Source organism: Chaetura pelagica, unplaced genomic scaffold (assembly GCF_000747805.2).
Source record: "Chaetura pelagica isolate M959 unplaced genomic scaffold, ChaPel_1.0 scaffold178, whole genome shotgun sequence".
In the NCBI taxonomy this organism is placed as follows: domain Eukaryota; kingdom Metazoa; phylum Chordata; class Aves; order Apodiformes; family Apodidae; genus Chaetura; species Chaetura pelagica.
This window is the reverse complement of record NW_009954505.1, coordinates 2,640,857-2,655,743: the sequence shown is the minus strand read 5'-3', so window position 1 is coordinate 2,655,743 and position 14,887 is coordinate 2,640,857. Positions and strand designations below refer to the sequence as shown.

General features: G+C 37.5%; 1 protein-coding gene across 1 annotated transcript in view; it reads right to left on the bottom strand.

The window, feature by feature from the left end:
• The window catches only part of TBL1X (transducin (beta)-like 1X-linked), a 90,927-nt gene that overhangs the window by 15,059 nt on the left and 60,981 nt on the right, over positions 1-14,887 (bottom strand). The window contains exons 5-8 of the mRNA XM_010004645.1: positions 10,660-10,792; positions 3,818-3,959; positions 924-987; positions 725-822 (exon numbers count right to left, since the gene is read on the bottom strand). Coding sequence (XP_010002947.1) covers positions 725-822; positions 924-987; positions 3,818-3,959; positions 10,660-10,792 — 437 coding nt within the window. The remainder of the gene's footprint in view (positions 1-724; positions 823-923; positions 988-3,817; positions 3,960-10,659; positions 10,793-14,887) is intronic.

The window sequence follows — 14,887 nt, the reverse complement described above, 5'->3', positions numbered from 1 at the left end:
TCCCTACACACCCCTCTGTCAATAGCTAGAAAACAGCACTGTCAGTGCATCTCATTGCAAAATAGGCCACGCAACCCACCACTTGGAAGTGCTATTTTTCTCTGAATTTTATAAAGGAAGTAAAAGATGACATACACACCTAATTTTTAGACATCAAAAGTCTGGCAAGATGAATGCTGTGTACTTTCCAGTTTCAGTTTTAATGCATTTGTGCTCATCAGCAGCAGTCATCTGTTCATTTTAATTTCTAATATGCACTCAGTTGAAACTACTGCTTGATTTGGGGTTCAGAATTACCATTTTGGGCATATTTGCATAGGAAGCCGTATATATTTTATTAAAATACAAGTGTTTCAATAATTAGATGAACTAAAAGGTCAAGTATCTTTAAGATCACTTCCTTCCTGGAAATAGTTTGTTGATAAAACTATAATCATAAGTAGTGGAAGCAGTTCTTTACTTAGCTGAGAAACATTTAAGATGCAATTTTACACAAGGGGCAAGTGAAGTTTTTGTGTTTTTAAAAAAGTGAAATCTTTTAAATAAAAATATCACACATTTATGCAGCCTCAAAAATGTAATCAACATGTACTAAAACACACTGAAGAAAAGTAAACTCTCCAGGATACCTGGAGGAGAAGAAAATAATCTCATGAAATTCAGCAGCACAAGCTCACTGAGTTGGCACATTTATATGTTAGAATGGTATACTTCCAAAACTCACTTTATCAACACCAGCACTTAAAATATAATTCCCCTTTTTGTTCCATTTCAGGGCGAATATTGGACCTTTATGTTGACCTAAGGTGCTTGCAAGGTTACCTGGAATAAAGAAAAGGTTAATATTACAATTTGTTTAAAAATTAGCCAAATTACAGTTCACTGCTCTTTAATGCTTATGAACAATAAATGTTGTGACCTACCATCTTCTGTCCATATTCTTGCAAAACCATCATAAGAGCCTGTAGCCAATAGTGTTCCATCACTCTGTTAGGATACATAAAAATGGTAAATGTTGATACTGGGTAAAATCTGTTTCAACCAACCTTTTTATTTTCTTTACTTTTTTTTTTTTTTTTTAAAGTTTTTGCATTGTGATTGATAGGAAATCTGAATCCACACATTGAGAGAGGTTACACTATGATTTAAACTAAAGGTTCTTACTGCAAACAGCAAAGAGGAAATAAAACTCTAGAGCATACTGTGAAATACTAAGATACACCATCAGATAAAGAGTAGCTTGTTCAAAAGGATTAGAAAAAGAAAACAAGATATAACAAATTCTATGGGGTTTTTCCAGATAGCAAACAGATACTTCTTCTTAGACATAAAGAGCCTGCAAAATACCATCAGATAAATCTACATCCTGACTAAATCCCAGTTCAGTGAAATTCAGGCACCCCTACTAGACAGAAGAACCTAAACAGGTCAGCCACCTACACTCATGGTTAACACTTCAAATGCTCTCTGCGACAAAGAAGCTGCTTCCTACTTGTCTGAACAGACTGCCACACCTGAGGGAGTGCGCTCAGAGGCACTGCACCATGATAGATAGTCTGACAAAAGCTGGATTCATGAGCCCTAGTTAAGAGAAAAAGAGCACAGGGGTTGTAAACAGCAAATTCCATGCATTCTGCTGAATACCTCCTGTGCAGCCAATGATGCTAGTTATTGGGACAGAATGAGAACCATTAACACGGACCTTGACTCTGCAACCTGGTGAGACAGGTAACTCTTGGAGCTGGGTGTTGTCTTTAAACATTTCAGCACATGGATTCATGTAGCAAGATTCACCCCACTTATCTCCAGACATCCAGAAGTTAGGAGTTAGTTTAAGAGAGTAATCTAGTCTCCCTCTATAACTAAGGGCATCACCCACCTCTGGAGTGTAATTCATTATCTGATTTGCTTTAGACTCGGCCTAGACCAGCATGAAGGCACGTGTCTCTGCTGACTTAGAGGGAGTCTAGATGACTAGTTTAGATGGTAAATTCTAAGGGAAAAGAATCCTGCTCTTGGGATGAAAGGACATGATCTGAATATGGCCTCTAGAAATAATCTTTCTTATTATAACATAAATCACATAAACCAGAGAGGAATCAATTTTATACAGTGTGAAAATTTCACAGTGAAGTATGATTAATATTATGGTTCTAAATAAACAATAAAGGCAGATGGTATTTCTAGCATCATGAATAGAAAATTAGGAAAAACCATAAAATAATCCTTTAAAACATACTTCCACTCTAAATCTCCAAAAACAGTGAGTCAGATGTATAATGATGTCTACGTAAAAATATAAAAACCTAAGCCAGCTTCACTGTGATCTACCCTTGTCTGGACCACTGATGAGAACAAAGGTGGTAAGACTAAAAGCAAAAGGTAAGGAAAGCTAAAGGACTAGATGTAGAGTTTATTCAAATTTGTTGATGGTATTTCACATTCTTTGGAAAACCCAAAGTAAGTTGGGAGCACTTCAAGTGTTTAAATTAGGAACATTTCCTTAAGTACTAGCACAATACAATTGAAACATTAGTGATCTATGAAGTCTGGAAAGGAAAGAAACTACTACAGGAAATACTAGAGTATGTCCTATATGTTTAGGACAACTCTTCTCATGGATCTGCATCTTTGTTTGTTTTCCTCTTTCCATTATTCTTTTCCTACTCCTCAGTTCAGTTTTTCCCAACTATTTCTCTTCACTGTGATATCTACAGGAAACAAGTAATGAATATTCTTGGGTTTTATCTTTATCTGCTTTGTTAACCTACCTCTGCTTTCAGTACTATTCATCAACTTTCATTGTGTCAAATATACAATACATAGGGGAAGCTGATTTGTGCAGTGGCCTTATCTTTTACTTTTGTGAAGCACCTAGCTCACCTGAAGGACAATAATATTGCAACAAAGATTAATCAAATCTTGGTCTCTAGCCAGCAACTGAGCCTGTATGTAACTGCTGAGACTCCTTTCTGGTACTTAATTTTTAATCTGTTTTCCTATGAAAACAAGACTAATGACATCATTCTGTCTGTACTAATATCAGCAAAACAGACAGAAGGCAAGTGATCTCAAAATTAATTAAGGTTCCTGCAAGGCCTTGCACATTCTTTTTTCAAGGCTTTGTGGCAGAAAGAAGACATGAAGCAGCCTTAATGCTGCTCAGAGACACTGCCCAGACACTTTGGATTCTCAGCAATACCTGTCCTCTCTGCTCACTTCAGTCTTCTCTGTGATTGTATTATCTAAGATAGAAGGTTTTGCAAGATCAAAGTAAAAAAGAGATCAGGAAAGACAGCTCCATCCAGAAGTGGGCAGGTAAAGAGAGAATGACTACACATTTTCCTACAAAGATAAAGATGATAATGTGAGCATGTTTTGTTATGCACATCATAATTGAAATGGGAGAGGGTTCTAGTTATCCAGCCTCAGAAAAAGCTTCACTGGTGCTTGTAGCTCCTTACATACCAAAATAAAATAACTATGAAATGAAAATCTACTATTAATCAGGTTTCATTACTACATAGATTGCTTGTTCGATCTTCATTCTCAAAGTTAGCTAAGTTTATTTTTACCCATGCTTCTAAAACAGAGATATAAATACATCATTATTGAGCTTGAAGATGGCAAGAGTCCTGGAAAATTATAGCGTTTAGGGGAAAGTTCAGTCTATTATGAGTATTTGAAACAAGAGGTCAGTAGGTAAGGACAGAGCTTCTGGTCACCTCAGATATAAAAGATAAAGAGCAGCAGCTTTAATTGCCTCTGAATTAAATTTAGAAAGTTGAAAATTATACAGTCTTAAAAGTTAGCTTACATTCCAGTCCAATGAAGTCACATCCTTATTGCTGGGGACATCATGTCCTCCTTCTCTTATGCAGTGCCTCAAAACTAGTTGAGTGGAACCACTGTTGCTGTTTTCATTGAGATTCCATATTCTGGCCGTTGAGTCTCCGGATCTATAAAAGAAATTGTCCAGAGATAAAAACTCCTGTCAGTGTCAACCTAGCAAACAAAGTAAAAACCTCTATTTCTGTTTTCATTGAGAGAACATCAGAGCTTTTAAAATGCAATTTTCCTTTCCAGTTCTGCCCTTCCTGCACTCCCTGAACTTTTTATAAAATGCAATCACATTTCTAAATTATACATACCAGCTGAAGCCACGTCACAACTTGCTTTATTCGGAAAAGTTTTACCTACAAGACATTTACTAGCTCTCTACATTTTGCACTGGATACATAAAGTTGTTACCACCACAACTAAGATACTCTGGGGGAACCTAACATTGATCCAAATAAGGACAGAAACACAAAGGCTGTGCCGAGGTGCCTCCCAGAGCTGCAGTACCTCAACAAGGCACACAGGACTTGTGGGGTCACCGCCTCCAGAGGTGTGGAGTGTCACCTGGGCAGCAGCCCTGGGAAAGGGGACCTCTAGCAGTGTGACCAAGGTACTGTGGTGCCAGTGCCCTGCTCCTACATGGGTTCCTCTGGCAGCTCCTGCAGGAGCAGGAGGTGAACTCAAGACTTGAATTTGACCATGGCCCTTTCTTAAGGTACTGTTCAGGACAGACCAGAATGTAGCCTCTTACAGAGGTTGTTTGTAAAACTGCCTCTCAGCATTAAATCAAGCTACAGAAGCTAAAGATTGGGAAAGTAGAAAGGTAATTTAAATTAATTTTAAAAATTAATCTTAATTTTTAAAACACATCTACAGGGTCTGTAGCTTGTCTGCTTAGCTGACATTGTCTGAAAAAGTGACAAAATAACTACTGACATAACAGAGCAAGATGGAGACAGCATCAGGATTTTAATCTATTTTATAGACCACATATTTACTAGGGAGATGTTTTTAGTGCAGATTGAAACCCCCAATTTTTTGTAGAAAAACTTGTGAGGAGGAATTTAAGAGTTTATCATAATCTGCTTATAAATAGTATCTTTATTTTCACTTTGCATAAATCTGTAGCTGTAAAATGACTCCTTATTTCTACAGAAGTCTGGAAAAGCAAACAATTTTGCATGTTGGCTAGAAAATGAAAAAGGTTAATAATAAGGCTTAGAATTTAGGGAACATTTTTAGTTGTGATAATTTATAATAACAGGAACAGAAGTCTTTCACAGGTTTGTGTTATTTGTTAACATGCTAAGTAGTAAATTCCTTCAGTGCTGGCTTCTCTGCTGTGGGCCAGTCCTGCCCTCATTGTAATAATCCAGTTTGTTATTGGACCATGTGAATAAAGTACTCAGCTACTTGGCTATCAAACACAATATCCTATTTGCTAGTTCTAAAAGGGTTATGTTTTGTTTTTCAACAGTTTTACTTAGTCAGTTCTCTGGTGATGCTTGAGCAATCTTATTTTCTACTATTTTAATTTTGTTTTTCCATTTTCTTCTTCCTAAGGCTACATAAGCCATTATGTGTCCCTGCAGAGCCGCTTTATAAGCCTACCAGTGTGTGGCAAGGGTATTTATGTGTCTTCCCTTTTGTTGCTGGGAAAAAAACTCCAGAGTATTCTCTGCTCTGGAAAGTATTCTGATTTCTGTTGAATGATTCAGTGAACCCTGCCTTATTAGAAGACCATAGTTCAAGCACAATTCAGAAAGATATTTAATTTCCTTAGCCCACAGAAGCATTTCTATCTGCATGATAAAGCAGCTCATTCTAACATGCAAGTCATGAACACTTGAGTAATAGGTATACTGTTCTGCACTGTGGCAGAGTAGTGCCAAATTTTAGGAAGGCTTAGTTCTGAAAGAATTTTATTTCATGCTCTCCATCCCCAGCATAATAATGAATCAAGATGGACAAATGTTTGCAGAATTTTATTTGTCACATATAAAATCCCTATTCTGTAACTGTCAGTGGAGAGGTTAAAATAGCTGCAGTTGGGTAAAGAATTTTGCAAGATGGTTGTTGAATCTTGGTTATTTCTAATTTTCAGCTGTAAATCTTATAATCACTGTTATTTTGATATGCAATATTGCTCATGTATTCCGGAGTTCAAGGCTTCAGCAACCTTGACACTCACAGGTGTATTTCCATGCTGGGAAATTCAAACATGTTCAGGAACATTTGGGGTCACTGGACCATGATCACCTATGCTAGCAAACTGACAGGTTATTCCCTGTCCAGACTCTGGCCTGTTTTAATTAGCACTCTTGCTCAGGGCCCTGACATTCTCTCTGAATAACTCCTGAGCATGACTTGGTGGTTACAATGGTCTAGGGACAATTCCCAGTGTGCAGTTTATTTGGCAGCCTGGACAGTTTGCTAGCACGGATACTGACCGTCCTCTGCCAGCTGGCCTCAGTGTCTAGGAATATTCCCAGGCATGATTAGCTTACTAATGTGGATGTAGCTGTAATAGGTTTCTGCACTACTCAGGTAACATAGCCATCTGTAATAATTTACATGTGTCACAAAATTAAAACTGAAATACTGAAAGATATCTCATGGAAGAAATCAGTCGATGAAGAGAAGGACTATTGGATTTTAAGAGCAAAACTGGAATTATGGCTGAAAATGACCAAATCTTCACAATTGGCGAAGCACCTATTTATTTATTTTTTTCACCTGTCGAAAACAATATGTGCATTTATTTGTTTTGGAATGTTGATTTCTTTCATAATTCTCTTACATGGCTGAATTCATGCACGTTACCATTCTAATGTTTCTGTTCATAGTATCTAAGCATTCTTCTCACAAGATTCTGGCAACAGTAATGCCTGGGATAGCCTTTACTAGTACCTCTAGTCTCCTCCATCCTCCAATTTAAGGGTTAGAAGGTGGTGGAAGAGAAAAGGCAGCTGCAGAATATATTTTTATGGCTATTTGGTCACAGAAATTCCTGTCTCCACTACTGGTTGTTGGGTTTTTTTTTGTTTTGATTTTTAAAATACAAACAGCCCTCTGCAAAATCCATAAAATATCAAAATCTCTTTCTGTCACTGGGATACTTAATCTGGAAACCAATGCTCTGGTTTTGGGCAAATCATTCTGCAAACAAATCCCCTTACATAGTTTGCTTCAGATTAGGTTGAGAACCTGCATTATTTTTTTATATTAGGTTGCTGTCTAAATTGCCACTAATTGTTAGAAAAATGTATTGCTTGTATAACAAGGCTTGAAGAAAATACTTTGCCACGATTTGAGATTTGATTGTGCTAGGAACTGCATAAACAGAACAAAAGTGTTCTTTTCCTTATTTAACAGTTAGGTCTTTATATGTATTTTTTTAAAAAGACAGCAGATGGGTAACATCAGGCAGATGGGAAAACAAGAAAACTATGGACTGGGCAGCACAATATGGCTGTTACAGAGCATATCAATTCTGTGTCTGCACATCAGACTAACTGTAGCTTTCTTTTTTTTGAAGCTTTATTTGTAAAGGGGAAGAAAACAGTTTCCCACAGCAGCATATGCAGATTTGGGGAATTGCTTCTCCTTGTTTAATTGGTGCCATAACACACAGTTTTTCTAGAGATGATAGTTTGCACTAACATTATATCAGACAGCTCAAACACTGTGCAATGGCATAATCGGACAATCAGCTCTTTTCCTTCAGTTTAATTTTTTGCTGTGCATGCTATGCCATTTCAGTCATTTAAACTTCCTCAGATGCTCACTGCTGCCATTACCCAAAGGCTAACTGCATCACATACTTTGTTTCTTATGAGTAGACTGAAATCTGATGAAGACGCACATGAATCTGAGTGATCTGCATTTTTCTTGCATTGTCATTAGTCTGCATGGGACACAGCACCTGACTGTCGTTTCTAGCCCCATGTATTTATATACTTCCAAAATCAGTAGCAAAGCCTATTAATAAAGTCCTATTATGTTGAAGGATAAAGGGTGCTCCTCTGCCTTAGACACCTGACGGTTCTGATTATCATCCTGCAGGTTTACCTGAGGCTGTCTAAGATACCACTGTCCCAGGGATCCAACTACCAGTGCTTAGAACCCACAGCAAAGTTGAACACCCTCTGGTTCCTCAGTCACTGCAGTACATACCCTGGCTTATTAAACATGGTTGGAACGATGCACACTAGGACTGTGAATCACAGATCCTGGGGAAGCGGAACCATATGGCAAGCACTGGCAGGGAGGCGAGTCAGATACTGGGAAGCAGTCACCAATGATAAAGCAAACAGATAAGATCTGAGCACCCACACTTAGGAGTCTTGAATCTCTGTGTAATGAGTTGAGAGATACAGGTCCCTGCAGAGGGACAAAGCACTTGAGTAGATGCCTAATTTCAGCTGTGCTGAATATTCTCCAGAATAAAGCAGCATCTTCACTTCATCTCAGGTGCCACCAGATGTCCCTAAAGAATAATTTTCTATGGTTTTCTGTCTCCTCACCTGTTTTCCTTTAGATAATAATGTGGGTGTGTTAACTGCTCACCTGAAGACTGTTCTCCATATAAATAAAATAAGTAAGATAATGGATAAGTTTACTATTAAAAAGTTATGGTTTAGGATGACAGCGCTAATGGACATCTATTCTATCACCAAATACAGTTCCTTCATTTTTAAGATGGTAAATAAAGTATTCACAACCTATTCATCTCAAGACAGTCTATGAAATTGTAATAAAGTTTGCCCCCACTATGGGAAAATTATCCCAGATTTTATGAAGGCTTCTCTAGACTTTAATCTTTAATAAGACAAAAACATATAATCAGGTTACCTAAATTCTTCTTTGTTTTTGAGGTTTTCTTCACGATGAGGCCATCATTTAATATTTACTGGTAGTCAAAGCATTTAGGCATACTTTTAAAAGTTAGAGGAGTAGTACAGGAGCATGTTTGCTCAGTATCGTTTGATGTTGATTTACAAATGGTTATGTAGGCAGTAACATATCATGCACACCACTGACTCCTTGCTTTCCTTTGATTCTTAATTTTTTTCCTTGTAAACACCCACTCAAATTTGGGCTAGGACAATTCAGGAATATCACATGCTACAGTCCTTCCATATTCATTCCATGTTTATTTTATTATAAATTAAATAAATCTTGTTTTATTTTTATTTATTTTATTTTTGTTTTCACTCAACTTTATGCTGGAAAGAAGACGATCTGTGTGAAATAACTGGTTTATGCTTGCCTATTTTAACTGGTCACTGGTCTGAATTATCACAACTTCCCTTAAATGACACCCAGGACTCCCTTTAAGAATAGTTAATTTGCTAGGGATAGTAATACCACCAAGCAATACTGCCTGAGATGCTAGAACACTGAGTGGGTAGAGGAATACGGGTAGCAGAAAATACAACAAATGCATGACATAGGAGCATGGCTGCTATTCCTGCTCTTGTCTGTACTGTGGCATCACCCAGGGACGCTATGACAAACCAGAAGAACCACTGAGCCTACAGGAAAAAGAGCTGAAAACCAAAGGTTTTCTTCCAAAACACCAACATACAGCCTTTGTAAGATTTACTGCTATGCCCATTTAGAATGAATAAACGCTATAGATGATAGAAGTACTAACAGGCTTGGGCATGGCAGAAACAACGTGTATTCAGAAGGATTCTGTTTTCAGGAAGTTTGTTGTCTGAAATTATTCTTTGGAAACTACTGTCTTCAGTCTCTTAGAGATCTTACACTGTTTTATCCAACCTGATACTAATTTCTGCTAATGACATTTATTTTTCCTACGTAGTGTGTCCCATTTGCACTTTCCTTGTCTTCTATGTATTAAGTCAACTAAGATCTCATAAGAAGACTATTCTGACAATAATACAAAAAGTTGAAAATAAAATAAGGACTTTTCCTGTAATAACTGTATTGATACTGTCAGGTAACTTTAAGTGATAGAGACCCACTTCTCTCCTCTAACTTTTATCGGCTTTCCTCCATGTGCCCATTTAGACTTTGTAAATTCAGTCTTCATTTTAAGGTTTAACTTTAAGCATGAGCAAACACTGATTACAACAGCATACACAGAGCTTTTGGGGTATGTTTATATTAGCATTTTTGTTTGGATCAAAAGCTCTTTTTATAGGTCAATCTCCTGACTCACTTACCATGCTTCCGTTATCATTGCCAAGCAGTCCTGGAGAACACAAACTAGACTCCTTTCCAATCACTGTAAATCAAAACATGCCCTCATGATCAGCTCACGGGACAAAACTAGGTCCAGCCTGAAGCTCCCTCTCTGCCCTCAGTACAAACCAATACAAAGGTAACATAAGGTCCCTGCACAACGGCTTTGCTTTACAGATTCAGTTCTCTTTGTGCTGCACCACGCCTATGCAGACACTGCCAAAGAAAACTCTTTTGGTGTTTCCATACTTCTAAAAACAAAACTTGGACGCCAAATACCTTCTGAGACCCCAATGTGAACCATTAACTAAGAGAAGTGGGAGCAGATTACAACTTCAAATACTCTGAGAATTATACATAGATACTTAAAAAACCTTTAAAAATTATGTGTATTTACGGCCATAAAGTTCACATCTTAAATGGGCAGGTTCTGTGTCACCTTATAATTACTTAACTCCTACATTGGTACAGTATTGCTGAAAAAAAACAGTTGCAGGCTGAAACAACAGTGAAGATAATACTTATTAATCTCTAGTATACATTCTCAAGTTCTTGCATCTCTAGATGTACTCTAATTGAAGCAGCTGGTTTTAATCATGGTCTTACCCAGATGCTAGCAGGTCACTGACAGGGTTCCAGGCACAGATGAACACCTCTGATTCATGGCCCCGAAGGACTGTTGCTTTGTTAGGAGGAATTTCAACATCCCCATCAATTTCCATTGGCTTTGAATGATTATCTGTAAGGAGATAGATCAGAATAAAGTTTGCAATATGCTGTTAGGTCTGCTTCAAAAACAAGCTGGTTACCCATGGCCTAAAGCTTACAGCAATGTATACACTATAAAGAATATTCTGTATTGTGTCAGTGATCATATTTATATTCTTTCCTATGGTTCAAATTTATGACATTTCCTCAAAATGTAACCTTTTAAAAATATTTTCTATAAATGTATGTAGCTTTTCTAAAAAAAAAAAAAAAAAAAAGAGCATTAATATTTCATTACAGTGTTTGGTTTTTTAAACTGGCTTAATTTAAAAGGACTTAGAGATCTATTAAAATAGCAGATTGTCACATGCGAGAAAAGCTTTATGCTGTTCTTGTAAAAAAGTAATGTACAGAATGCACGTTTTCTTACACAGCATCCTGTGAGTAATACACGTGCTACTCACAGATGAAGAATATACTGAGTAAGGGCCTCATTCCCTGAGCACTGCAGGGAAGCGGTGAGTAATCACCTCTCAAGGGTACCATAATATATGCAAAGGTACCAACTGAGGCATTTACTTAACCTGCATGCTGTAATTCTGGGATTCTTTAGACTGCAGTCTAAGTAACTTTGTTTTTATAAAGCTCTTTTATTTCCTTAAGGGAAAAAAAGTGAATTTAAAATGATTAATTTCTCTTAGTGGCAGCAATTCATTCCAATTTGCATCATGAACCATGTTTTCACTCCAGATTTTCATTGCTTCAGTATAAATCTTCCTCATTCAGCTCAAACTACACTTCCTGGCAGCAATACAAGGTTATTCTCCTCTGTGAACAAGACACCAATCAAGGACAGGTAACACACTGAAGGAGCAGACAGCAGATGTTTCCCACAGAAGCGTGGCCCGTTTCACAGAAAGCACATCCAACAGCAGATATGGGGCAAAGGCAGCCTCGTGTTACCTAATCAATGCCTTTGCCAGCTGATCTGCTCTGATTGATCAGAATCCAAGTTCTCATTCTGGGTTTAGTATTTTAGTTAGTCATTCTTTAATCACATATGGAGATCCATAGGTTCTCAAGTGGAATAATTATGTTCCGTTATTGCCACCTGTTTATGGCATTTAAAATCAGCCATCTGCCCTGATACTCAAGCTCTGCTGAGCTATTGCTGATTGACTGGCAAAACAGACTGTGAAACTGCACAACTTCCATCACAAGGAAGATCTCCAGATTCCTACCCTTACCCAAGCTTTCAAATATCCCATTTTGTTCTGCCTAATTTAAGCTGAGTCACACAAGTAGCCCTTCTCATTGCATATTTGATGAGGTACCCTATTAACTATGTCTGCTATCTCTACACCACAGGTGGCATGGAATGGAATTCACATGCAATTCAATGAGTTGCACAGCACTGAGTATCCAAATTAGAAAATAACTAACAGTAGTTTCACAGCTCACATTCAAAATATCTATATTTTTAACTACACTTATGACCGATAAGACTTGTTGCATAAAACTAAACATATTATAAATGCCTATTTGTAAAATCTACACCTACGCTGGGTCCCTATGTTAAGCATTGCCATTGATAATTCCCTATGTGTGTAACTACTAAAATGAATACTATTGAAGTTATACGAGCAGTCCAGATTTAGGCTGACTCCAGCAGCTGGGAACTTTGATATGATATACTGAAACAATCAGGGTACTGAAGAGCAAAGCACTATAAAAACCCACCAGAAGATGAGAATCTAGAACTCTTAATCCTCTGTTTCTCAGCACAGAATCACCAAGTTTAAAGCATATTTTAATGAGAAAAGCAGCAGCACGGTAATGGCTATGCATTCATCTGTGTCCTGTTCACAGTGGGAGTGGGAAGCTGAGGCTAAATCAAGAAGTAGCATATTTTAATGAGAAAAGCAGCAGCACGGCAATGGCTATGCATTCATCTGTGTCCTGTTGAATGGGAAGCTGAGGCTAAATCAAGAAGCAAGATCTTCCAAGTGCTTTAATTTTAAAAATTTAAATGAGATGCTACCCTTACCACATATGATCCTGCTGTTACCTGCCTGGCTCTGAGGGCAGAGCTGATTTTCACCCTCTAATAAAACCAAATGACAGCTTGGAAGCAGCATTACTCCAAGGTCCCAGAGTCATGAGGTGCTACCAGAGCAAGGCCATCTGATACTCAGAAATATTTTTTGCTTGTATGTGGCCAGATGGAGGAACTTAGATACACATTTTTAACATTATTAACTGGTGTGAAAAAAAACACAAATAGTCATGCTGTGAAAAAGAAACCTTGATGGGCTGATACCTGCATTAGTACCTGCAAGACTGATTGACCTCTGGGAGCAATGAAATAGCTGCAGGATTATTTTCTATTGTCTTCCAATAATTATTTTGACACTACAGCTTTGACAGTTCAGGAGAAAAGGGAGGGAAAGATAAGGAGTCTTTCAGGAATTGTTCACAAATTTTCATATTCTATGCATTTTCTTCCTGTTTGCACCAGCAGTTGATTCTGTAAACCAGCTACAATTATGGTAACAAGGAAATACTGCAGAAACCCCTAAGCACAAGACAGCACCCTCATAAGAGTCCCAAGTTCTTTACACAGCCTGTGCTCTTGTGAGCCCTGGTCTCACCTGAAAATTTGGCCTTCCTATGGATGCTGCTACAAGGTGTGCATGGGGAATGAGGATAAGTAGGTAAGTAAGATGTAGTAACCATCAATAATAGGTTTCTTTTTCTTTTTTCCCCCAAGTATCTTCAGAGCAGAAAGCTCTCAGTTAAGGCCTCATTGGCAAAAAAACACCTCTGACTGGGTCTTGGAAAGAGAGGACAGTTCTACCATGTGCAACAGATCCTCATAGGTGAAAAACTTCAGTCTGCAAGTGACATGGTGGATGGAGTACTCTGTCCAAATGTTAACACAAACTATTTTCTAAAGGCCAGAGGATCTTTGGTTAAGTCTGTGCTATACTAATATACCAGTGAGTAGTATTAACTCTGTCTTTATTTTCTCCAAATTAAAAAGATAATTTTTTATGATGTTACAAGTGCTAATTCTGTCTTTTCTCAGGAAATGTGGTTTTCTACTTAAATCTTTGACAGCCCATTCACTGAAGTTGTTCTTTATGACTTTAGTTATAACAAAGGAACTGGGCTCAGACTTTTTTCAAGAGCTTTATTTTTCTTAAAACCATGCCAATCCTTGCAAATATAATTAAATAAATAACATTAAAAATATTTGAGTTAGGAAACAATCCAAAGTTTGGCTCCATTTCTATATATATATTTTTTTTTTTCCTACTAATTTTTAAAGTGACTCAAAGCTGAAAACATTACTCAGGAAGCAGAAAGAGAAGGCAGCAATTTTATTTATTTAGTACTTGAATCTGCACATTGAACTATTGTTATTGTTAGCTATTTTTCTGTCTTTTTGCTTTCTGAAGTCAATATCACCCTAGCATAATATATTGATAACATCACCTATATAAAAAAAATCATATTATATTAAATATATAAACACTTTTTGGGAAGACTGCTAGTGTCAGGGAGAACTGCATGTCAGAATACATGCCAACTAGGTTGCTTCCCAAAGACATCTCTTTCACCCATTTCTCCCATCCTGCCTTTTTCTGACAGGTTGATACATATAGGTGACTTACAGGTTATGGTTAAGGACTAACAAGCACACTGTCCAAATTAATCCCAGCATATGCCAGTTCTGTGGAGTCCAATAACAGTGAAAATGAAGGTCTGGGGAGTTTCTCATGCCTTTCCTATTAACAGTCTCTCCTACCCAGTAGGTCTCCCAGCTTTCACCTTACCCATCTTACACCCTACCCTAACCTTTTGCCCAATCCTTCCCTAAACCTTTTGCCCTAAACTAAGCTCTTGCCAGATCTTTCACCTTAGTCTGTCCTAGACTAAACAGACTCTCTGAACACAATGGTAAGGGAACAGGTGAGGCTGGATACACAATTTGCCCTGCATAAGCAATGAAAAGGAAAGGGAAGACTCTTTTGTTATTTCATTAACATAACTATGTTTTTCTAACTTTACCACAAGAGAGAAAGATACAATTGTGTTACTCAGACCTATGCAGTAAATTGTT